At 36.7% G+C, this 26527-nt stretch overlaps 1 protein-coding gene across 3 annotated transcripts in view; it reads left to right on the top strand.

Annotated features, from left to right (window-relative positions):
* The window catches only part of GOLGA4 (golgin A4), a 127643-nt gene that overhangs the window by 55489 nt on the left and 45627 nt on the right, over window positions 1-26527 (top strand). For all 3 annotated transcript variants that reach the window (XM_080807338.1, XM_080807336.1, XM_080807337.1), the window contains 7 exons: window positions 304-491; window positions 782-865; window positions 2951-3098; window positions 14175-14353; window positions 16960-17088; window positions 19927-20082; window positions 21468-25699. In XM_080807338.1, coding sequence (XP_080663464.1) covers window positions 304-491; window positions 782-865; window positions 2951-3098; window positions 14175-14353; window positions 16960-17088; window positions 19927-20082; window positions 21468-25699 — 5116 coding nt within the window. The remainder of the gene's footprint in view (window positions 1-303; window positions 492-781; window positions 866-2950; window positions 3099-14174; window positions 14354-16959; window positions 17089-19926; window positions 20083-21467; window positions 25700-26527) is intronic.

Below are 26527 nucleotides of genomic sequence, written 5' to 3'. Positions count from 1 at the left end.
TCATCAAACTGTCTTCTAACCAGGGCGAATTCAGTTAATGTTAGTTGACTACTGAGGGTTTTGTGCCATTTGGGGTGGGGCTGAACCCTAGGGAGGTGACTGTGCTCCTCAGCTTCTTTGGATACAGGTCATCCAAATGGTGAGACTTGAGGGTGGGCAGGGTAGCCCTCCCTACTTCATCTCAGAGGATAGCGGAGCATTGGGGTGAGAATACACCCCTGTGTACTAACAGAGTAACTGTTCCCAGGGAGCCCTTCTATTCCTTACTGACCACCCCTGCTTGTGCTGCTTTATTGTTGATAGTGGTAGATGGAGCTTCTGCTAAAACACTGGAGGTACTTCAGCAGAGAGTTAAGCGGCAAGAGAATCTTCTGCAGCGATGTAAGGAAACAATTCAGTCACATAAGGAACAGTGTGCGCTATTAACCAGTGAAAAAGAAGCCCTGCAAGAACAACTAGATGAAAGGCTCCAAGAGCTAGAAAAGATGAAGGTAAAAGAGCAAATGAGTTTGGTTTATGTAACCCTGTAAAGCTAGATCCACAGGTCCCAGCGTGGCCTGCACCTGCCCCCTCTGCGGAGCCTTCCCCTTCCTCCACAGACAACATGGAGACGACTCCCAGGTGCCCTGGGCTTCATAGCACTTGCACCGTCCTTTCCAGATGTCCTGTATACTTTGCTCTTGCTGGACTGAGAAATACCCAAATTAGATAAAATGTTTAGAGTTCTCATATGAGGAGAAGCTTTATTAGAGATGGAAATGAATTTTTGAAATTTTTTTAGGAGCTTCATATGGCTGAGAAGACTAAACTTATCACTCAGTTGCGTGATGCAAAGAACTTAATTGAACAGCTTGAACAAGATAAGGTAAACCAATAAACCTTATGATACTAAAATTTGTCAGGGGGCCCCAGAATTCCATTTTGGAAGCAGTTAGAAGCATTGAGGCTTATGCTTTCCAAAGCTATTGTAGTTGCTTCCATGAAAAACTTTTTGTTGTAATTTTGAAATTTAAATAATGATTACTGTTAGTTGTGTATCATGTGAAGCTAATTCTCTGTGATTTTTTTTTTAAATCCCAGTCAGCATTTTGATTTATAGATTGGAATAACTGTTGAAAAAGAAATCTGTTCACAGTACCTAACTACTTTTCAGAGAAAAGTTGTATTTTTTATAGTTAAGACACTACTAAATGTGAATAATATTAAGTATTGTCTTCAATGGAAACAGATTAATCTCTCAGATAAATTGCCTAAAGTGAAGAAGTGGTAGTGTTATATTAGCAGAAAGAGAAGTTTCTGCAAATGGATTTTGGGATTCATTTCAGGTGAGATTGGCAGTGTACAGTTAGAGCGGCAGCTGTGGCTATGGCAACAGAGGCAACTGAAAATTCATGGGCAAACGCTTTTGGGCTGAGTCTTTCAGCCCCAAATTCTTGGGTTCTTTTTCTAAAGCAGCTTCCAGTGGTTCACATTTTCTTCCTTACGCTACTTGGCAGCTATAGTCTTTTAAGTGTCCATGCAATTAAGAACATGTCAGAACTGTTCTGCTTTTGAATGTGTTAGCAGTCTTCATTCTGTGATGTTATTTTGCTTGAGTCTACTCCATACATTTCATGAAGGCTCACTTAAAAAAAGTGAACCCACCACCCAGCTTCAGCAGTTAACATCTCAGGGCTAATGTTGTTTTATCTGTACATGCCCAGCCCTTATTATCCTCAGCCCAGAATTTACTTTGTTATGGAGCAAATCCAAGAAATCTCATAATTTTGTACATAACTATTTTGATGTAGTTTTAAAGGACTCTTTACTTTTATAAATTGTAACTACATTATCATGATCACATCTAAAAATTTAATTCCTTAATACCATCAACTAGTCAGTTTCAGATTTGCCCTTTGTCTCATACTTTTTTTCTATTTTTATGAATCAAGATCTAAGTTTCTTTCCTTGTAATTGGTTGATATGACTCTTAAGACTTCTTTTAATCTATAGGTTCCATTGCCTCTCTCTCTCTCTCTCCGTGTGTCTTTTTCTCCATTGTGATTTGGTTTTTGAAGAAACTGAAGGCCAGCGATCTTGTTTTGAAATTTTGTGTAATCCCCACTTACCTGGTTTTTATCTGTCCATTAATATGAGCCATCTGGAAGAGTCATACCCTAAACCAAGGTTTGATGCAAGTAAAGTAATAATCTTAAGACCCATAAAATAGCTGTCACAAAATCTTATTTTTCAAGAGACAAGTCGAACTACCCTGTTTTTTGTTAGTCGCAAGTGACTGATTCAGGTTTTAATATTTGATTCCTTTACCCCCATAGTGACCTTCATATTATGTGTAGATTATCCAGAGTGGGAAGACAGTAGCAGTTAGCAAATTGGAGGAATGGGGGTGGCTCACTGACAGTAGTGAGGAGTGGCAGTGGGACCAGAGACTGTCACAAGAGAAAAAGCAGGTTGATCTGTACCAGTCTTGGCTCATCTTTGTGGCAGCAGTAACCTTACACCCTCAGTAGCCTCTGAGGCTCTCCCCATGTCCCAGCACAGATCAGTAACGTAGTTCAGGGTGGCCCTGAGCCAAGTACAAAAGACTGTATTTTGTTTATTATAAACTGTTTACTAAGATAGGGAAAATTATAGCCAATATTTATAGAAAGAGTATAAAGTAATTCTTTAAATTAAAATGTGTTTTTAATACTCAAAAGACTAAACTTACTATTAAAATAATTTTTATATTAACAAATAACCCTGATCTGCCAGGTAACCAGGGTTGTTATACTACATAGTGTAGTATGGAGTGCAGAACACATACTTCAGTTTGTGAAATACTAAAATCATTCCTCTGCTGTACTTAGTGAGAAATACTTTGTTTTCTGCCTTTTAAGTAAGTTTGATATGTGCTGTTGATGATGCAGTTTTGTTATACAAATGCTTTAGTGTCTGCACTTCTGTTTAGGGAATGGTAATAGCAGAGACAAAACGTCAGATGCATGAAACCCTGGAAATGAAAGAAGAAGAAATTGCTCAACTCCGTAGTCGCATCAAACAGATGACTACCCAGGGAGAAGAGTTACGGGAACAGAAAGAAAAGTCTGAAAGAGCTGGTAAGAACTCAGGGGTTATTTGTTTTATGTTAGAACTCAAAAGTCATGTAAAGTGCTGACCTGCCAACATTTAGAAAAATTAGTTAAATATTGATACTGGTATAGAGATTCTAGATAAGATACTGAACTTTTCCTTAGAGGGGGCAGGGGCTGGTAAACTATGGCCTATGGGTGAAATCCAACCCATGCATGGCCTATTTGTAGGACTCTCAAGCTTAGAATGCTTTTTACATTTTTATGTAGTTGAAAAAAAGAAGAATATGTGACAGAGACCATACGTAGCCTGAAAAGTCAAAAATATTTACCGTTTGGCCCTTTATAGACATGTTTACTAACTACTGCCTTAGAGTATCAAAATTCAGGTTTACAATTTTGGAACTCCCCAAGTAGGCAGAACATTGTACATATTAAATGAATGCAAACTTACAGGTAGATGCTCTAGGGTAAACAAAAGGGTAAACAAAAAATACAAGAGTATAAAGAAAGTATAAGATAAGCCTTTTAAGATAACAGAATTATGTTTTGACACAATAAATGCTAGGCTGTGAAAATGTGGAGACCAGCATAGTATTTCACAAGGTACGATAATGAGTAGTGCCCGGAAAGAGAGGAGAGAGCAGAGTGAAGGAACATTTCAGGTTGGTGAAGGTGTGAGTTTTGAGTTGGGCCTTGAGGAATGAACAGAATGGGCCTAAGCAGAGAGGTGGGGCCGCACACATTCCAGTTACTACAAGGTCATCGCAGGCACAGTGACTAGAGGGCACGTGTGAATTAGCTGCAAACAGTTCTTGCTCAAGTGGAAAATAAAGTTGGATCTGAAAGAACTGACTGTTAAAATCTTAAAAGGGGAGTGGTCGAACTTACACTTTGGTATACAAGGCAACAGGAAACCAGTAATAGGAAAGCATAATGTGATGGAAGCTAGTGTTTTATGTAGACAAGAAATGAAGTGGGAAGTTAGACCTAAAAGCAAAGGCAGAAATCTGGGTGTGAGGGACTAGAGAGCTCTGGCCACCTTGGCTGGGATGAATCTATGAAAGAAAGGAAGAGTAGCATCTTGCAGAATTAGGCATCTGATCAACTTGCAGGGGCAGAAGAATAATAGAAGTCTAAGATGACACCAAGGTTTGAAGCGTAGGAGACTGAATGAATAGTAGAAGTCAGAACAGGAAATCTAAATGGGGAAGTTGAGGAATGGAGTGAAGTGATGAGTTTGCTTAGCTACTTTGAATTTTGTCAGTCGTGAGCTTTCCAAATGAAATTGCCTTATAAGAATTTGGAAAACAAGCTAGAGCTTTTTAAAGGAGTGAGTAGCCTCAAAGAAGCCTGTCATAAAATCCGTCGGAGTGGCTGATTTCTCCAGAAAATTGAGTCATAGCAGTAGCGGCCGCTGCGCTGCAGCTGCTAGTGTCTGGGAGTGCGCACGCGCTGCTGCTGCTGCTGGTGGGACAAGGAGCCAGCATTTAGTTTTTTAATGCAAGGCTCTGGTATAAATGCTTTACTTGTATTCACTTGTGTGTGTGCTTGTATTTAATCCTCTCAGTTTCTTTGAAATAGGTGCTGTTATTACAGATAGGAAAACCAAAGAGCTTGGAAGTTAAGTAGCTTGCCTACGTTCATGCACAGAGAGTAAGTGTATAGTCAGGGCTTTAGTCAAGGCATGCTGAGTCCAGAGTCTGTGCTCTTAACCATAGGGATCTTGAGTTTGGTAGAGAGCAATAACTGAGGGGAAAAAAAGTTACCCAAGAAGTCCTAAGAATTGTGGGTAGTTACGCTTTGGAGGGAATGTAAGAGGCATTTCCAGAAGTGGGAGAGGTAGGTTGAAGACTTTAAAAAAGGTCTTCCACTTTGGTGAGGATTTGATTCCTAGGATGCAGTTTGAGAAATGATTTTAGAAACCAGTTTATAAGGTTTAAGATGGGAAATGGATCTAGATGAGAGCCAGTTGGTTGATACCAAATGGCTCATAAGTTCTCTTTGCAGTTGTTTTATTAATAAGTGGTTGGGGAATTTAGTTAATAAATTTGTTTCCAGTAAACCCAAGAAAATTTCCCTCTAGAGAGCATTAATTGACAGCAACTCTCAGAATATAATCTCTGAGGAATTACCTGCACCAATTTGAAGCAGATGAGACATTGTTAAACAGGTTTGCTTCAGTGACTAGAAAACCTAATGCATAGTATCAGCTTCTCATATCAAGCTTTTGGATTTTTAGTGCTGCTTTTGTTGACTAATATAGCCAGTCAAGAGAAAATGTTGGTTAGGGGATTAATTTTCTTTTAAAATTGGAATGTATCTTGTGAGGAGGTAGAAATCCGTGACCCAATATCAAGATGAAAGAGGTGAGTGACAAAAAGGTAGACAAAATACACAGTTATTTCACATGTAGATTAAACATTTCCCAGGCTCCCATTCTAGTCTGTTCCTTAGTTAGTACAGCCTTCCTTCTCTTGCTTCTCCAGAACATGATTGTATTTTGTCTTTAAATGGTATTTTCATAAAACCATATTTTTGTAAATATTTCAGAGCTTGTAGGTTGAGAAACTTTTCTGTTAGTAGTGGCATGGAATATCAAAAATTAATAAATACTTAAAGAGAGAATTATGATTTAGTTATTTAATAAAGACATTACCTTTGGAAAGTCTTTGAGTCACACAGTTATAAATGGTTTTATAGATATTTTAAGAATTTTATTTGTAGTCCTAATTTTTGGGCTGTAACAGAAAGTTAGACTTTCTACAATGAAGATACTGCCTTCTAAATCTATAATGAAGACGGGTCTTGCACAACAACTGCATTTCATCTAATGATCGTAGTTAAGTCTGAACAGAACTCTTGAAGCATAAAATGTTTAATTCAAATATAAAATGCACATGCCAATTAACAGAAAAATTCCCATTTAATGCTTAAAGTAAGAAAAGGTCTTGGGGCACCTGGGTGGCTCAGTGGGTTAAAGCCTCTGCCTTCGGCTCGGGTCATGATCCCGGGGTCCTGGGATCGAGCCCCGCGTCGGGCTCTCTGCTCGGCGGGGAGCCTGCTTCCCTTCCTCTCTCTCTGCCTGCCTCTCTGCCTGCTTGTGATCTCTGTCTGTCAAATAAATAAATAAAATCTTTAAAAAAAAAAAAAAAAAAAAAGTAAGAAAAGGTCTTTTTATGTAAAAGATTATGTTCATAGTCTATGAACATAATCTGTCTCTTGGAGAATTCTGTTCCTCTATGAAATATTTGTCTTTCTCTTTCTTGAATTTAAAATTCAAAGACTAAACATACAAGAGCTGGCCATGGGAAAGAAGCATTAACACCATTAACATCATTAAAGCTTGTAGTTGTTAAAGATTTTCAAAAGTAAATTTGTGTACGTAAAACAATTATAAAAGAATATCAACTCTCCTAATTAAGTTTCAACTGCAGAAATTTAACACTGATATATTTAGTAATTCTTGACATGTGGCCATCAGTAGACAACTTACTTTTTTGGCTCACCTATTCTGGTGGTAAAAATCAGCTCAAGTACATTTCCCACTACTTCCCACTACTTTTCTTAGAAAACAATCTATTGTGCTGGTTCTCATAGTTTTTCTAAAGAGCTGTGATGCCTCCCATATGTTGGAGGACACAGAAATTTAAATATCTCTGATTTTATTTTATTATTTTTTAAAAATATTTTACTTATTTATTTGACAGATCACAAGTAGGCAGAGAGGAAGTCAGAGAGGGGGGAAGCAGGCTCCCTGCTGAGCAGAGAGCCCCATGTGGGCTCGATCCCAGGACCCTGAGATCATGACCTGAGCTGAAGGCAGAGGCTTAACCCACTGAGCCATCAGGTGCCCCTAAATGTCTCTGATTTTTAAAAAGAACAGTTCTGCCCTAAAAATGGAAACTATGTGAATATGGTGACATGCCCACTTTACAATAGACATTGTATTAAGGTGTAGTACTTATTCTATTCTCTAGAGAACTGTTGGGCATGTCTTGTTTTGTTAAAACTATTTATTTTAGTGGATAAAGAAAACCAAAAACTAATATATTTGTTAGAAACATTTTACTACCGTTGATCGTTTTCCTTTCTAGGTGTCACTTAACAGATGACCACATCTTCAAGTTACCAGATTTTAAACTTAGAGAAGTCTGGTGATTCAGCTTTAGTGCATAATGCTATATTTTAAAGATTTTATTTACTTATTTGACAGAGAAAGAGAGATCACAAGTAGGCAGAGAGACAGGCAGAGAGAGAGGCAGAAGCAGGCATCCTGCTGAGCAGAGAGCCCAATGCCGGGCTCGATTCCAGGACCCCGAGATCATGATGCTATATTTTAGTTGCCGGGTATTATTATTAATCGTTTAGAATATTATCTCTTCAGTGCAACACTGGTGTAGAATGTTAATGCTGCTAAATTTTGTCCTGGGTTTTGGCTGTTCTGTGTGTGTGCATGTGTATGTTTTAAGTGGGGTAAAAGGTGGAGATAGCTTGCTAATTATTAATACAATGTATTGCAAAAGCATTGGAACAGAGAGAAAATGAAAGCACATCACTGTTGTTTCAGTACACTTCCATTTAGTCTTTCCTCCAATCCTTATTTTTATATTACTGTAATTCTATTGTACATATAATTTTGTATGCTGCTTTTTTTCCCATTTGACATTATATTGAGTACTTTTACATGTTGCTAAAATACTAATGTATTTTAATGGCTGTGTCAGAATGCATGTATATCACTTAACCATATTTCTCTTGATCACCATCTAGATTATTTTATATTTTTGCTTTTATGAATAATACTGTAACAACTCTGTCATACAGCTTATTCCATATTTGAATTTTTTCTCAGAATAAATTTTTGCCAATAGACTTTTAGTCTTCTTTGTAGGTTAGTTTTAGGTATATAAGTATTACCAAAAATCCACACCAGTGTTAAGTCCCCTGCGCCCCATAAAATGGTCTTGCCTACAATTTATGCAAAGTAAATAAAATATTCTATTTAGATTAGGAAAGTTTCCAGAGTGTTTTCCAGAGTATCTTTTGTAAATCTTGTTTCCCTTTCATTTACCCTGTCTTCACCTAAGTCATATGTGTTTTATATGATTGGCTGCATTTAAAAACTTAGATTAACTCTAACATTCTTTGCTTTTTTATTGCCATGTTGTGTTTGTGCAGGAAATAAGCTTTTTATTCATTTGTATAGTATAGGCCTGATATATCAAAGACATTCAGTGGAATATATTTATTTGACATTTGAAGGGCCCTCTTAAATAGAGTTTATGTATTTAAGTAGTATGTCAGATTTATGCATATTTATATAATAAAAATCAGATGTGTATTTAAGTGCTTTGTTAGTTGCTGATAATTTATGTAACAGAGTTTTCTTGGAGTCTTAAGTCTCACAAAACATCTTATTTTTGTGCATCCACACATGCCAATAAGTGAATCATGGTGCCTTTCCCAAGCCTTGTATGAACAGGACTGGGGTAAGGGCAATTTTTTTCTTATCATGAGAACTTAGAATAAGCTTTATAAAGAAAATTCCATGTTTCTCAGGCAAAAAAGTATGAATCAAAGTAGAATTTATGTTTGTCATGTTAGAAAAGTAGTATGTACATATTTTGGCACTAAATGTATACCTGATGGAAAAATTTGTTATTTTAAATGGAATTAGATTTTCACTCATTATAGGTGATTTATTTAATAGCCATATATTTGTGGGTACTTGATATATTTTTACAGTAGTAACTGTGCATCTCTGTATTTTCACATTCATTGTCATCCTGCACTTAACGTGCCTGGCAGTGTCACTGTTGCTGGAAGGCATTAAGAACACATTTCTTTGCTACAGAATCAGACTTTCTTTTTTGAGTAAAGTTGACACACAATGTTACATTAGTTTCAGGTGTACAGCATAATGATTGAACAAGATTATGTGTTAAGCTGTGCTCAGCACAAGTGTAGCTCCCATCTGTCACCATAGAGTGCTGTTATAGTACCACTATCAGAATCATATTTTCTTTTTTTTTTTTTTTTTGACACAGACCAACAGAGAGAGAGAGAGAGAGAAAGAGAGGAAGAGAGCAAGCATAAGTAGGGGCAGTGGCAGGCAGGGGAAGAAGCAGGCTCCTCACTGAGCAGGGAACACAATGTGGGACTCAATCCCAGGACCCTGGGGTCATGACCTGAGCCAAAGGCACACACTTAACTGACTGAGCCAGCCAGGTGCCCTCAGAATCATATTTTCAATTAGTCTGATGTTTTCAAGGTATTTAACAATAGTTAAATTTGCATGGTTAATGTAAAGAGTACATGAAAATTTGGATAGATATGTAAAATTTTTAAAAGTCAAAGCACGTTCAATCTGTAGAGTGAATCTTGTTATGAATTTCAGAAAGTGGCTTAAAAAGTAGATTTCCATTGCAAAAGTGATACTAAATTTCTGAAGACCCCAATTTATATGTAAGTATTGCACTATCTGGTTTGTGCCACTGGGTGGTAGCATTATGTTCATTTTTGTAAAGTCTAGACAAGTGGTTTTCAAACTCCTTGATCTCAGGACCTCTTTGCACTGTTAAAAGTTACTGAGGATTCCAAAGAGCTTTTGTTTGTGTGGGTTACATTCAGTGATATTTACTGTATTAGAAATTAAAACTAAGAAATGAAAAACATTTTTAGTTCATTTAAAAATAACAGTTATAAACGTTACATATTAATCTAAATATCTTTATAGAAATTACCTATATTTTCCCAAATGAAATTTAATATGAAAAGTAGTCTTGTTTTACATTTTTCCTTATCTCATTGTTCGGCTTAATAGAAGATACTGTATTTTCATGCCTGTTTCTGTATTCAATCTGTTGTGATACGTTATTTTGGTTGAAATATATAAGGAAAATCTGCCCTTATACAGATATGCAGATATGTATTTGGAAAAAAGAGGCCCTCATAGACCCACTGAAAGGCCTCAGGACCCTAGGATCTTTGGACCACACTTTGGAAACTACTGCTCTAGACTTTTTTGTTTTTATTCACAAAAGAACATTGATGGTGGGTGGGAATTCTGATAAACAAAATTCATTTTATTGCTTTCTCTGTTAATTTGCATTTCATTCATTTTTTAGTACTACCTGTGTTTTTGTCTTTAGTTTAATAACATGCATTTTAGCAGTTTTTTTTTTTTTTTGCTGGGATGAAGACACGGGTGCTGGCTTATTTATTCATTCCTGATGTGATTAAACAGCTTCTTAGGACCAACAGTTAATCTGCAGGTTGGCAGGCTTCCTGCACTTCTGCATCTGTTTATTCCCTTGCAGAGGGAGTAAAAATGGGTCTTAACTATCCTTATAGTATTTCCTTATAGTAAAGTGTCCTCTGGGATAGTGCAGCAAAACTGTAATGCTCCTAGATCTCAGAATTCTGGCATTTGTTATTGCTGTGGGTAAGGATGTTGAGGATGAGGTGAAGTACCGAAAGCAAACATCACATTCTTCCTAATTTTACCTAAGGTTAATTCCCCATCGCCTTTAACTATGTCAACTGCCTTTGTGAAAAATTGTCTTCATGTCACCCAGTGCCTTGCTTATGCTTGGCAGATGGCAAACATCCAATCAGTGTTTGATGCATGAATGGTTCGATTGATTATTGAGCTGTAGATTGCCAACCTTTTCCATTCAATTATTCTAGTGAGCATTTATCCATTTTTATAATCCCCATGGATATGAGTGAATCTCATCTGAAGTGAAAGTGAGGAGCTAGCAATAAAAGGCCTCTCCTGCAATTTTACTTTTGACAGAGGACCATTCCTAAGGTTTATTAAATTTTTGCCTAGAAATATTTTCAAAGTTTTTTTGTTTGTTTTTTTTTTCTTTTTTTTTTTAAATAAAAAGTGCCTGAGATACATTGAATTTTGCTTTGGAAGAACACAATGTGTTCTTGCAACATTTGGCAGCAGTTCGTGCTTAGCCTTCCCGTTGTTGTGTGTTGTGACTGTAGTTTTCCTGTGCTCTCTTGCATGTTGGCAGAGGACTTGTCAGCTGTGGCTGATGCACGCTTTCTTTCTCCCCACTCACTTATCCTTTGTTGGTAATTGGGAGATAAATTATGTAGGCATTCACAGCATACTTCTTCACTCACATTAAAATCTCAGAATGGTTTCATTTTGGAAAGTGTAGGAAATTCGTCTTTAGAGCATTACAAGCTACGGACACCACTTTTCCGTATCTGATTATTGTAAGATCAGAGGGTGAGACATTTCTGGTTAGTAAGTAAACTCCAAGTATATTCTCCTTCAACATTGAAATGGGACTCATTGTTGGAGGCAGACTTCCTGTAAGGAAATGATTTCATTTGTGGTACAGTGTAGAATTCAGAATGAGTTTGAAATATGTTCTCTCTATGTCAATGTATGTAATGTGTTTTAATGCCCCCCCATACTTAACATTTCTGTAAAGCAGGGTGGACATGGAACACAGTTGAGTTTTTCTGTGTCTGTGAGAGGTATAACATGCTATATTTTGTAGAGAGTTAGAAGCCATCAGCAATTGATTGTTTCAGAAATTCTGGTTTAGTTAAGATATATTATTGCCCAATGGAGCTGGATCAATGTCAGCATTCTTAGAGTTTTTAAAAATAATGCAAGGTAAAGAGTGTTCCTTAAATATAATTTTAAAGTTGTGGCATCAAGCTAATGTATTCAAGTTGACAATCTGAGGGAAAAGTTGGATGCCTCATTTTTTGCATTTGAGTGAGAATATTGAATTAAAAAATTTCAAAGATTTCTTTCTAGGTATAAAATTATGTGGTTCTCTGACATGGTAGCAGAAAGTGGGAGAGAGGATTAAATTTAAATGAAAGGATCTGTGGAACGAGATCTACCCTACTTTAGTCATAATATAATGGATAATCAAGTGACTTAGAACAATTTCAGTGGACAAAACACTAAAATTAGAATATAATATAGGAGAGTATTTTAAAATTAACTGAGTGTGGCTAGAAAACTTAACTATTGGAAAACTATTTCTGAGTAGGAACTTTGTGACATAGAATTTTTTTGTTGTTTCAAAAAGTGAGAGCACTGCATCTATTTTTATACTGTACTGGATTGTGGAATTTTAAGAATGAAAATGAGGAGAATTCACTTGGTATTGCCTATATACGTTTTGTTCTATTTTGCTTAATCAAGAGAAGTTTTTCATTTAAAACTCCATTTTGTTGGAAGAATATGAAAACTTTCTTCAGGTTTTCCAGAGCCTAATTTACGAGATTTCGGTGAAGTGCCAAAAAAGTCCTAAGATACAATTTGACATACTGAAAAGAACAGTAATGAAAAGATGATGGTGACATCCAACCATTAAAAAAGATTGTCATTTCTTTTCCCATTTTTCTGTTTCCCAGATTTAAACCTTCAGCACAAACTGAGCAGTAAGCACTTTGTTATAGAATTTCTTTCCCATAATTGATCACGACTTATTTCTAAGAAATTAGGAAACTGATTTTTTAAAGATTAGGAAACTAATTTCTGTAAATATTTTATTTTCCAACCTAATTATGTCTGAGAATCTTAATGATTGCAGGCAAATATCAGTAAAGTTAGGTCAGGAATCTTTAAAAATGATTTCAGCTAGTTCATACTCCTTTGTAATTTGGACCTTATTTGAGCATCAGTTTTATCTTTTGGACATACTAAAATGAATAAATTGGACAGGTTTTTTTTTAATATATCAAAGAAAATGGTTGCTAGAGAAGTTATTTTTTTGTGTTGAGCAGAGTAAGTTGTGTTTACCAGTTGTTACCAGAATTGAGCCTTTCTTTTGTCTTTTTCTATACTAATGTAATTTACCACTAAGAATATTATTCTATAGAACACATACTTGTCTTCAGGTATGAAATTCCTGTGCCCAGTCCACCATCGGTTAAGCCAAGTTGGGGTTAGTAAAAGGGCTTTACTTCTTGAGAGGTCATAGGTTGAAGTTGTACCTTTCTTATCCACTGAGGGTGAAAATACTATATATATTAATGAACTGTGTCTCCCCTGGACATATGTTTCTTGATAGGATTAAAAACCCATCTTGAAAATTGATGTTTTGTTTATATTCTATCTCTATGGTAAAGGGAAGTCTGATATCTTCTGTGAGGACCAAAGAAAATAATCTAGAATGATAATAGCGGTAGGATTTTGACAGCATATCACTATGCCAGTGGAGAGAGAGTGTGTATGATGCACACATGCATACACAAACATGCCTATACACACAGATATATATACACACAAATATACACAGACAGACATATGCATATTTTCAGTGCCAAGTTCCAGCTGTTGTATCCATACTGTCTGATTTTGTTGGAAGCTGGGTGACCTATTTGGCCGTCTTAAAGATCATACTACTGTACCCTCGATGATTGTTTTTGTAGGGCCTAAATTCTTATCTCACACGTTAGAACGCCCTGCTGGTTTTGCCTCTCTATATACTGTTGAATCAGGTAAAAATTTCTTTTTAGTTAACAGCCCTGGTTTGAGACTGTAGGTTTCATTTCATAATACATTGTTTAAGTATGTGATTCAACTAGTAAGTGGTGAAACAAAATAAAAAAGTTCTGCTCTTTTATTGGTTAAGAGGTTTTTAAAAATAGTATTAGTCAAAGAATACTTTTTCTATTATTAAAAAAGTCCTAGTAAGTATATAATAATATTACCTAATTATTGATAATAGGTAAGAACTCCATAGCAAACAAAAAAGCAGTTGAATTTGTATCATACAGAAGTAGAAACAAGTCTTCATTTCTTTGAATTTGTGATTTTGTGGTAGAGAGAGTGGGGAGCCTAATAATTTAATTTTTTTCCAAACTCCTGAACAGTTTATGTAAGCAGTCTTAAGATCTGAATCCAGAACTCAATGACAAATTGGTTTTAGTAACTGGACACTTCTTGTGGCTTTGTTGAATGGCTCAGAAATATCTCTTGGCTTAAAACAAAACGACTATTTTAACCTGTCTTGCTACTGCTGCTCTTAGTTCCCATAAGTTGAATGTGAAACACTTTAGCTTAATGATAGTATTTCTTGAGATACTTGTTTTCTGCTGTTTTCATTATAGCTTTTGAGGAACTTGAAAAAGCCTTGAGTACAGCCCAAAAAACAGAAGAATCACGGAGAAAAATGAAGGCAGAGATGGATGAACAAATAAAAGCTATTGAGAAAACAAGGGAGGAGGAACGCAGCAGTCTTCAACAGGAATTAAGTCGGGTGAAACAAGAGGTTGTTGATGTGACGAAAGTAAGAATAATTCTAGATTGTGACAGGCTACAGCAGTTTTGAAACATAAATCATATGCTTTTCCTATAATTTTTGATTGTAAAGAAGAGTTAATATATGTTTTAGGCCTTAACCATTTCATGAATTCAGGATATAGGAAGAAAATCACTTTGATAGGAAAAGAGTTTTTATCTTTTTGGATATACTTCCCAGAGATAGCCTCTGCATATAATTTCTCTTTTATATTTTATAATCCTCTTTTTTCAGTTTTTTAACACAAAAGATGGCATGGTATATATATTGCTCTGTGTTTTGCTTTTCTGCTAAATATGTTCCTTATCATTGACAATGGGTAATGATGCTGCAATTTTTTTATGCCACATCTGTTTCAAAGACCGCTCAGGATTTTACTGTATGAATATTTCATAATTTAATAAATCTACTGATGAATATTTAGGTTTTAATTTTTTGCTGTTACAAATGGTGAATATCCTTATCATATTTTTTTACCTGTATGATGTCTTTTTAGGATAGATTCCTAGAAGTGGGATATTAGGCAAAGATTTTGTATATTTTTAATTATTGTGTAGTTGCTTCACGCTCTATTGCAAACAGTTTATACTCTCACAGGCAATCTGTTACTGACAAGGATGGTGTTACATAGCTGTTTAAAATCCTTTCAGGCTTATCAGTTTGAAAAAATGGTATTGTAGTTTGTTTTTTTTTAAGATTTTATTTATTAGAAAGCAAGAGAGTAAATGAGTGAGCAGGGGAGGAGCAACAGGAGGGGATAAGCAGATTCTGTGCTGATTGTGGAGCCTGATGCAGGAATCAATCCCATGACCCTGCGATCATGACCTGAGCTGAAATCAAGAGACAGACACTTAATGAACTGAGCCACCCAGGCACCCTGACATTGTAGTTTTAATGTGCTTATCTTTTTGTCAATATGATAAACATATGTCATATATTTTAAAGGAATTGGCAGTTTTTCTCTTTGAGTTGGTTGGTTTCCTATTGGACTGTTGATCTTACTGATTTGTAGATGTTTTACACTTATAGTAGGAATTAGTTCTTTGGACATACAGTGTGTTTGTCCAAATAATCTTCTTTCTGTCTCTCTCTCTCTCTCTTTTTTATTTTAGAGAGAAAGTGAGAGCATATACACGAGTGGGGAGGGGCAGAAGGTGAGGGAGAGAGAGAATCTTAAGCAGGCTTCATGCCCAGCATGGGGCCGAATGTGATCTCATGACCCTGAGATCATGACCTGAACTGAAACCAAGATACTTGGACCAAGACATTTGGACACTTAACCAGTTGAGCCACCCAGGCACCAGTCTTTTCAAAATTAACTTTGTTTAGGATTTGTTTTAGCTTTGGGATTGGTTTATTTTAGGGGAGGGCATGCAGAGAAATATTTCTTTTTCTTTATTGCTATCTGACTTTTTGTTCTGACTTAAAAATGCACTCTCACTGAGATCATTTTAAAATTCTGCTTTTCTTATGGCACTTACGTGCTTTCATTTTTTATTATTAAATCTTTGATCCAACTGGAATTTATTTGGTGTTAGGAGTGAGGTAGGGATCCAACTTTAATTTTTTTCCCAGATAACTACCAAATAGTTTTCAAATCATCTATTTAATAATCTGTGTTTTCCCTTCTGGTATGACACTCTGTCTTTATTTCATACTAAATTATTGTGCTACATATGGGTTTCTTTCTTGTATTCTCTGTGCTGTTCCATTGTTTCTCCTGACCACATGCCAGTATTACACTGTTACAATTACTCAGTTTTATAATATGTTCTATTATTTGGTAGCCTCCCCATATTACTCTTATTTTTCAGAAGAGTGCTGGCTATTCTTGGATGTTTATTTTATCTGGTGAGCCCCTCCTCCCTTTCTGTTGGTAATTTTATTCAATTATATCAAATTTTTAGATTTATTTGGGGAGGTTTGACATTTTTATAAGATTAAGTCTTCCTGTCCAAGAAAGAACAAGGCCAGTACTTTTTAATAAATAGTATATGCATGGAAGCCTAGGTGTCATTAGATTGGTATAGCCAGGGCAGCTTGACCATACTGGAGTGCCATCCTTGAGAGCATCCTTATTCCTCCTCCTATACTTCCCAGTCATCATTGGTGGGGAACATATCTGCAAGATGTGGAAATGCTCCAGCCTAGTAGAACTTACTACTGCAACAACCACCATCCTTATCTTAAATGAGAAATACTTGGGCCACCTGGGTGACTCAGTTGGTTAAGTGCCCAACTCTTGATTTTGGCTCAGGTCATGATCTCAGGGTTATGAGATCAAGCCCCATGTCATGCATGGAGACTGCTTAAGATTCTCTCCCTTCCCTCTGCCCCCTCCCACCGTGTCCATGCGTGTGTGTACTCTCTCTAAAAAAAATAAAAATTTAAAAAGAATAAATGAGCAATACTTGATTGGCTTTTCTTTTAATTATTGAGACTTTGGTGACTTTTGATTTATGTGGGAAATATGTTTTGATTTTTTTCTCTTACACTATTGACTTGATGATTGAATTGTAATAAAGTATTATTTAATTGTAGAGTTACGTATTTTATCCTGGATATTTCACTTTAACTATTTGGTTGACTCTCAGAAATCCTCAGAACAAATTGCTAAACTACAGAAGCTTCATGAAGAGGAGCTGGCCAGCAAAGAGCAGGAACTGATGAAGAAGTTTCAAACCCAAGAAAGGCAGTTTCAGGAGCAAATGAAGATAGCTCTTGTAAGTACCTATCTTGTTTTTGCTACAGGTAAATTTTGCAGCTTTTTAAAGTTGTTATCTCCTCACTCTTACCTTTCAGTGTGAGGTCAGACTACTGGCAGCCTTGACCTTTGAGTGTGCAGAGAGGATAGGATATAGACAGGAAAGAAGGCTGTCAGAGCTTAACTGGCTAACTGGCATTATGTGAAAATTTTATTAACTACAGCCTTTCATTAACCAGTTTATTTGTTTGTATGTCATCCCTCTCACCTTGGCAGTAGGCTGTGATTATGGAGAAGTAAAGGGGAAGATAGGCTTGCTGAAGCCATGAACCAGTAACTGCATAACTCAGGAAAAATGTCTACAAACTCACCAGACTGAATATAACAGAGTTTCAAGGCTGAGAAAGTTTTGTCTGAAATGCATTTTAAAGAAGAAAAAACGAAAATGACCTAGTAGTTTTCATTTTAAGTAGAATAATTTCAGTAGTAATTTTTGATACATATGATATTTTAAAAAATTAAATTAAAAAATTACTGACTGGACTAACCAAAATAATACCCAGAAAAGCAAAGATAAGATTTTGGGGAATAGTGTCATTTGAAAGCTTAAAACCAAAAAAATTTTTTTTCAAATTGTGAAAAGCCTTTTATATAGGTAACCATAAGAAGTATTAATGCCAAAAAAAAAAGTGTTAATGCCAAAAAATGTAGTTTGATTGTTTTTATATAAAATTATTATCCATAATATAATTTTAAAAACTTTTAAGTACAAAAGGATGAGAAATAGTATTTATAATTTTAAACTTCTTTTTTTTTCTTTTTTTTTTAAAGATTATTTATTTATTTATTTGACAGATTACAAGTAGGCAGAGAGGCAGGCAGAGAGAGGGGGGAAAGCAGGCTGCCTGCTGAGCAGAGAACCTGATGCGGGACTCAATCCCAGGACCCTGGGATCATGACCTGAGCTGAAGGCAGAGGCTTAACTCACTGAGCCACCTATGCACCCCTTCTTTTTTATTTTTTAAAGACCTTATTTGTTAAAAAAAAAAAAAAAAGGACCTTATTTGTTTTAGAGAGAATGAGCACGAGCTGGGGGAGGGGCAGAGGGAGAGGGAGAGGATCTCAAGCAGACTCTGTCCTGAGCATGGAGCTTACTGCTGGGCTGTCTCATGACCCTGAGATCATGACTTGAGCTGAAATTGAATTGGACGCTTGACTGAGTGAGCCACCCAGGTGCCCTTATTTATTATTATTTTTTAAGTGTACTCTGTCCCCAACATGGGTCTTGAACTCCTGGGACCCTAAGATCAAGAGTCACATGCTTTACTGACTGAACCAGCCAGGCACTTCAGTCCAGAAGAGGATTTAAAGTAGTTTACAAGAATGCTTAAGACTTTAATAGGATAGTATAGGAGCATAAAAATTAAAGAACAAAGCAGGACATAAATGAAGCCAGAAATTATTCTAAAAAATTCCTGTCATAAACATCTGTGTGTTTTCATACTGGAGTAATTGGCCTTTGGGGACACTGCGACTTGAACAATGGCCTTGTTAAAACTGTGTTCTAGCACTGATAAACTCAGATGTATTCTGAGTGGAAAGAGCAGGATACAGATAGATGTGAAGCACTCACATGCATGTGCACTTGCCTCTTTCTGCTCCCCTTTCTATCTAGTTCCTCGAAGAGGTTAGCTTTGTATTGATAGTGAAAGTTGAACAGACTATTAAAATGTTCTCTTTTGTTTTTATGGGCATAGAGAGATGTATTTAAAATGTAGTTTACAGGGGCGCCTGGGTGGCTCAGTGGGTTAAAGCCTCTGCCTTCGGCTCAGGTCATGATCCCAGGGTCCTGGGATCGAGCCCCGCATCAGGCTCTCTGCTCAGCAGGGAGCCTGCTTCCCTTCCTCTCTCTCTGCCTGCCTCTCCGCCTACCTGTGATCTCTGTCTGTCAAAAAAATAAATAAAATCTAAAAATAAATAAATAAAATGTAGTTTGCATTAGAGAGTATAGTATGTTTAAAATGATGTTTTAAAATTGATTAGAAATTAATATTCCCTTATCAGTCTGTTTATAGTATGGCACAACACCTTTCCTTAAAGCAATATACTTCACCAGAGTGTAGTGAACTGAAAATATTGCTTCTGGCAGCATGAACTGTATGCAATAGGTATGGCTAAATATTCTTAATTGGAGTCCAAAGCCACTAAATGTTAAAAGTGCTCTCTAGAGCTTCTCTTTTCAAAGCAGTAAACAGTTTTGGTACAGATGTTGATATATAATAAGGGCAATCAAAGAAGAAGCTTTTTGGGATTCAGGGGGTGATAAAAGTGCCCAGGTCATCTGAGAAAAGTTATGTAGGCTTTTATGGATATTTCCTTGTTCTAATCCATATATTCACATGTAATCTTCTGATTTTGATTTGGTTTTCTATGTAGGGTTCCTTTTAGTGAGGTTTTTCTCACAAATTATATAAACTTACAATCTAGTTTCTTGGCCTAGAGTTGAAATAATCAAACTCTGGAGTGCAGGGAAGTAGTAGTGACAGTTTGGGGACCCTTCACATTAAGCCGTGTTTTGCAAAATGTTTTAAGTAGTGGAAAAAATAGCAGATGTAGTGCGGTTACTGGAACAAAATTTTTCTTTTCAGTAGTAATTGTGGTAAATATTGGCTGGACCACACTGGAATAGTCATAGTGCTTTGTTTCTGCAGACTAGGGCATGGGAAGAGAGAGGTGATGATACTGCCTACCTCACAGGGCTGGTGTGCAGACCAAATGAAAGACAGCATTCCTGTGGAAGTGGTTTGGGAATGCTGAAGATTTATGTGGGTCTAAGGTGGTATTGGTTTTGGCACAGGAAAAAAGTCAATCAGAATATATGAAGATCACCCAAGAAAAAGAACAGCAAGAATCTTTGGCCCTGGAAGAGTTAGAGTTGCAGAAGAAAGCAATCCTCATGGAGAGTGAAAATAAACTTCGGGACCTTCAGCAAGAAGCAGAAACTTATAGAACTGTAAGTTTAAATAATATTCGGGTTCCAGGATTGTGGAATTATTTGCATATAGAAACTAGTGTTATCTCTTCAGTCAGTATAAAGTTGTCAAGAAGGTTTTGTTTTAGTGGATATAGATTCACATACATGCATTTCATTTTCAGATAATAAGAGCTTTTCCTGTGAATGGTTTTAGTGTTTGCTACATGGTGTGGCCAACTGTGCCTTTAGCTGGCTGTGTTTCTGTCATCCACCCACTCTGACTCTGCACTCAAGCTCTCTACTCCTTTGGTTGCTTGCCCTTGATCTTAAGGAAGTGGCCTTGCTTTGTAGGCAACACTTGACCTGGCTTCATCTCATGCCATGTCCTGGATATAAGTCATTCTCTGTTTATATTATATTGTAGGCACCTCAATGCCCTGCTTTTAGCATAAAGTTTTCCCATATTAAAACAATGGTGAACAAATTTATATATACATGAAAAAATGTATATGTATGTCTCAGTGGGCACATTTTTAAGGCTCTCTGGCCCTTCCCTCCACAATATATGAAATGTATGACCTGTTATGAATAAAGTGATGTTATTTAGACTTTTGCCTTGGTTTATATGGTGAACAAACCACACTTCTTTCCCATAGTTCTAAACTGTACTTTAGTTTCCCATTTCTAACATTTATGTAAGGTGGCATGGTGAAGGGGAACGGATAGGATACTCAGGAGGCCTAGATTTTTCCACTTGCTTGTTTTGTAAATTAATTGTACCTTAATTTCTTCACCTGTCATATGGAGAAATTGAATTTGGTAATTCCTTAGGACCTTTACAGTTCTGATGTTATGTGGCTCTGCCTTACTTAATTCTTTTTCCTTTAGAGTCAAGATTGACATTTTCATGAGCTAACAGTAATCTTTGGTAAAATTTGTATAAGTAGCTTCTTTTTGTAAAAAATCTTCTAAATAATCATTTTTGCAGTGGAAAAACCAGATAATTATTTATCTTCCAAAATCAAATTATGAAGGTAATAGGATACTGTTAATAAGCCTTTTAAAAAATACACAGGGAAAAAACCCATCTTCCTACCAATAGTTATTATTATCTACTTTATGATTTATTTCTTTTTGACTATCCATTCAGAATATTCTTGAAAATATGCGTGATTGAAATAGTTACCCAAGTAGGTAGAAAGAATCTGAAATTTTAAGTTGTGTTAAAATAGAATCTTTTCTTTGTTACATGATTCCTTTAGGAATTGAGCACAGATTCTTTGTGCTTTCTAGTGTTTGGCATGATATATAGATTAATTTTTCTAAGTTTTACTCTTTAAACAGGTGTAGACATTATGTCATGTATATCTTTGGTAATAAGCAAGTCTGTACTTTAATAAAAATACATCTGTTTTTATTAACAGAGAATTCTTGAATTGGAAAGTTCTTTGGAAAAAAGCTTGCAAGAAAGCAAAAATCAATCAGAAGATTTAGCTATTCATTTGGAAGCTGAAAAAAATAAGCACAATAAAGAAATTACAATCATGGTTGAAAAACACAAGGCAGAATTGGAAAGCTTGCAGCATCAGCAGGATACCCTTTGGACTGAAAAACTCCAAGTCTTAAAGCAACAGCATCAGACTGAAATAGAAAAACTTAGAGAAAAGCATGAACAAGAAAAAGAAACATTGCTGAAAGATAAAGAGAGTCTTTTCCAGGCCCACATAGAAGAGATGAATGAAAAGACTTTAGAAAAGCTTGATGTGAAGCAAACAGAACTGGAATCATTGTCTTCTGAACTGTCAGAAGTATTAAAAACCCGAGAGAAACTAGAAGAGGAACTTTCTGTACTAAAGGATCAAGCAGATAAAGTAAAGCAGGAGCTAGAGGCCAAGCTAGATGAACAGAAAAGCCATCACCAGCAGCAAGTCGAGAGTATCATTAAAGAACAGGAGATATCTATCCAGAGAACTGAGAAGGCGTTAAAAGATGAAATTGATCAACTTGGGCTTCTTCTGAAGGAAAAGGACAAGCATTTGAAAGAGCATCAGGCTCGTGTGGAAAACTTAGAGGCAGATATTAAAAGGTCTGAAGAAGAACTCCGGCAGGCATCTGCTAAGCTGGCTCTTTTTCAGTCACAGCAGAGTACTACACACGAGCAGGCCAGAGCATCCGAGGAGCACTTGGCTCAGTTGCAGCAGAAATTGTTGGACTTAGAAACGGAGAGAATTCTTCTTACTAAACAGGTAGCTGAAGTTGAAACACAAAAGAAAGATGTTTGTGCTGAGTTAGACACTCACAAAATCCAGGTGCAGGACTTAAGGCGGCAACTGGAAAACCAGAAAAGTGAAATGGAGGAAAAACTACAGGCTTTAACCCAACACTATGAGTCCCAACTTAGAGATACTAATACAGAACAGGCACAGACAAAGCAGAGCTTGATAGAAAAGGAAAATGTAATTTTACAAATGAGAGAAGGACAGAGCAAAGAAATTGAAACACTCAAACAGAAATTATCAGCCAAGGAGGACAGTTTTAGTGTTTTACATGAGGAATATGAAACCAAATTAAAAAATCAAGAAAAAAAGATGGAAAAAATTAAGCAGAAAGCAAAGGAGATGCAAGAAACATTAAAGAAAAAACTAGTGGATCAGGAAGCCAAACTTAAAAAAGAGCTTGAAAATACGGTTCTAGAGCTTAGTGAGAAAGAAAAACAGTTCAATGCCAAAATTGTGGAAATGGCACAAGCTAACTCTGCTGGGATCAGTGATGCAGTGTCAAGACTGGAAACAAACCAAAAGGAGCAAATAGAAAGTCTCACTGAGGTACATAGACGAGAACTCAGTGATGTTGTTTTGGTCTGGGAAAAGAAACTTAATCAGCAAGCTGAAGAACTTCAGGAAAAACATGAACTCCAATTACAGAAAAAAGAGCAAGAGGTAGCAGAACTGAAGCAAAAGATACTCCAAAGTGGGTGTGAAAAAGAAGAGATGAACAAGGAACTAACATGGCTGAAAGAAGAAGGCATTAAGCAGGACACAGTACTAAGGGAATTACGGGAACAGATACAAGAGAAGTCTGCTCATATGAACTCTCTCTCGCAAAATGAAACTAAACTGAAAGCACAACTGGAAAAGCTGGAGGTTGACTTGAATCATTCTCTGAAGGAAAATACTTCTCTTCAAGAGCATATAGTTGAACTGAAGATGCTGGCAGAAAAAGATAAGCTGAAGGTTTCTGAGTTGACTGACAAATTGAAAACCACAGATGAGGAAGTCCAGAGTTTGAAATCTTCACATGAAAGAAATGAGAAAAACCTAGAAGACAAAAGCTTGGAATTCAAAAAACTGTCTGAGGAACTAGCAGTTCAGCTGGATATCTACTCTAAGAAAACTGAAGCCTTGTTGCAAGCTAAAACAAATGAGCTAATCAACATTAGTAGTAGTAAGATTAATGCCATACTCTCTAGAATTTCCCACTGTCAGCACCGCACAACAAAAGTTAAGGAGGCACTAGTAATTCAAACTTGCAAAGCTTCTGAATTAGAAGCACAGCTTAGACAGCTAAGAGAAGAGCAGAATACACTGAACAGTTCTTTTCAACAGGCTACCCATCAATTAGAAGAAAAAGAAAATCAGATTAAGAGCATGAAGGCTGATATTGAAGGGCTTGTAATGGAGAAAGAAGCCTTACAGAAGGAAGGCGGCAACCAGCAACAGGCTGCCTCTGAAAAGGAGTCTTGTATCACACAGTTGAAGAAAGAGTTATCAGAGAACATCAATGCTGTCACACTGATGAAAGAAGAGCTTAAAGAAAAGAAATCTGAGATCAGCAGTCTTAGTAAACAACTAACTGATTTAAACACTCAGCTTCAGAACAGCATCAGCCTAACTGAGAAAGAAGCAGCCATTTCATCACTAAGTAAGCGATACGATGAACAACAACGTGAATTACTGGGTCAGGTGCAAGATTTATCTTTGAAAGTTGAAACTCTGAGTAAAGAGAAGATCTCTGCTCTTGAACAGGTAGATCAGTTGTCCAACAAATTCTCAGAATGGAAGAAGAAAGCACAGTCAAAATTCGTACAGTATCAAAGTACTATTAAAGACTTGCAGATGCAGCTTGAGTTAAAAGCAAAGGAGGCCAACGAAAAGGATGAGCAGATTCATGGATTGAAGGTGGACCTTGATCAGCAGAATGAGAGATTGGTATGTTTAAAGGGTGAAATGGAGGATAAGAAGAGCAAGCTGGAGAAAAAGGAGTGTAATTTAGAGACAGAGTTAAAAACTCAAATGACAAGAATTGTGGAATTAGAGGAGCATCTTACTCAGAAAACAACTGAAATTGAGTCCTTAAAGGAAGCTCTTAACAATTACAATCAACAAAAGGACACTGAACAGAAAGAAATGCTTCAGAAACTTCAGCACATTCAAGAGTTAGGAGAAGAAAAGGACAACAGGGTTAAAGAAGCTGAAGAAAAAGTCTCTAGACTTGAAAAGCAAGTGTCTTCCATGAAATCTGAACTTGAGGCCAAGAAGAAAGAATTGGAACATGCAAATTCAGGTATGAAGGGCAAAGAAGAGGAGTTGAAGGCACTGGAAGATAGGCTTGAGTTAGAAAGTGCTGCAAAATTAGCAGAACTGAAGAAAAAAGCTGAACAAAAAATTGCTGCCATCAAGAAGCAGTTGCTGTCTCAAATGGAAGAGAAGGAACAGCAATATAAAAAAGACACAGAAGGCCATCTGGGTGAACTAAACACAAAATTGCAGGAGAAGGAGAGAGAAATTCAGGTCTTGGAAGAAAAACTTAAAGGTCCACCACAGTCAGAAGCATCAGTTATACCCAGATCGGCAGAACGTGTGGCATCCTATGCTGAGCAAAACGTGGATCCCGAGGGCTGTGTACAGAAGGCATATGACGACAAAATCAGTGCTTTACAGAGAAGTCTAATGGAAAAAGAAAAGCTGTTGCAGAGGCTAGAGCAGGAAAAAGAAGAGACGGTATCTTCTCATTCTGAAATGCAGTATAGATACCAGGAGCTCTTAATAAAGATAGAACACGCAGAAGCAAAGCAGCATAAGGATCAAGTTACAATAAATCATCTTCAGGAAGAGCTTGAAGAAAAAAGCAAGAAATATTCCTTGATAGCATCCCAGCATGTGGAAGAAGAGGGAGGTAAAAATAACATAGGGGCAAAGCAAAACTTGGAAAATGTGGTTGATGATGTCCAGAAAGCACTCCAGGAGAAGGAACTAGCCTGTCAGATCTTGGAGCAAAAGATAAAAGAGCTGGATTCCTGCTTAGTAAGAGAGAGGGAAAAGCATAGAGTTGAAATGGAAGAGTTGACCTCAAAATATGAAAAATTACAGGCTTTACAACAACAGATGGATGGAAAAAATAAACCCACAGAAGCTTTGGAAGAAAGTGGTGAAGAAAAGTCCAAATCACATGCAGTCCAACCCAGATTGCCTGGTAACATGGAGGCAGAGCACAATGACCTGGAATTTAAATTAGCAGGGGCAGAGCAAGAGAAGCAGAAGCTGAGCAAGGAGATTGTTAAGTTGCAGAAAGATCTTCGAACGTTGCGGAAGGAGCATCAGCAAGAATTGGATATCATGAAAAAAGAATATGAACAAGAAATGGAAGAAAAAATCAAGTAAGTTTTTCAGCATGAATATTTATTGTATTTATTTATTTTAGAGAGAGAGTGAGTAAGAGCGGTGGTTGAGGGGAAGGTGGGAGAGAAGAGAAGGAAAGAGAATTTTAAGCAGGGTCCATGGGAGCCCAATGCGGGGCTCAGTCTTACGACCCTGAGATCGTATCCTGAGCCGAAATGAAGAGTTGGACCTTTGGGGTGCCTGGGTGGCTCAATCAGTTAAGCCTTTGACTCTTCATTTTAGCTCGGGTCATGATCTCAGGGTCGAGCTCCACATTGGGCTCTGTGCTCGGTGCAGAGTCTGCCTGTCCCTCACCCTGCACATGCGTGCTTTACTCTCTCTCTCTCAAATAAATAAATAAAATCTTTAAAAACAAAACAAAGAGTCTGATGCTTAACCAACTAAGCCACCCAGGCGCCCCAGCATGAATATTTTTAAGACAGTCCTTATAGTTAAGTCCCTTTTATTGTGCCTGATACACCTAAATTTCGCCTGCCCAAACTATGAAACATAAATTGAGTAAGTTAAATACTGAGAAGAAATATAAAACAATTTAAGGCAAGAGGCAGTGTTCTTTCACGTCCGTTTAAAAAGGGAAAAGCTTCCTTGCATATATGATTATGCTTATTATGTTCATATCCCAGTAATTACTTTCTTTTCATTGTACTATTTTTAGTGTTAGTGTTATTATTATATAAGATAGATGTGTATGATGAAAATTTTAAGTGGAAAAGAAGAATTCTCAAATCCCCAGGATCAGTATATAGAGAGAATCATAGTTTCTGTATCTTCCCAGAAGTTTTCTGTGCCTGGACGTACACATACAC

This window comes from Martes martes (assembly GCF_963455335.1).
Source record: "Martes martes genome assembly, chromosome: 1".
Taxonomy (NCBI): Eukaryota; Metazoa; Chordata; class Mammalia; order Carnivora; family Mustelidae; genus Martes; species Martes martes.
Note: the sequence above shows the minus strand (reverse complement) of the source record. Positions and strands in the feature narration are given on the sequence as shown.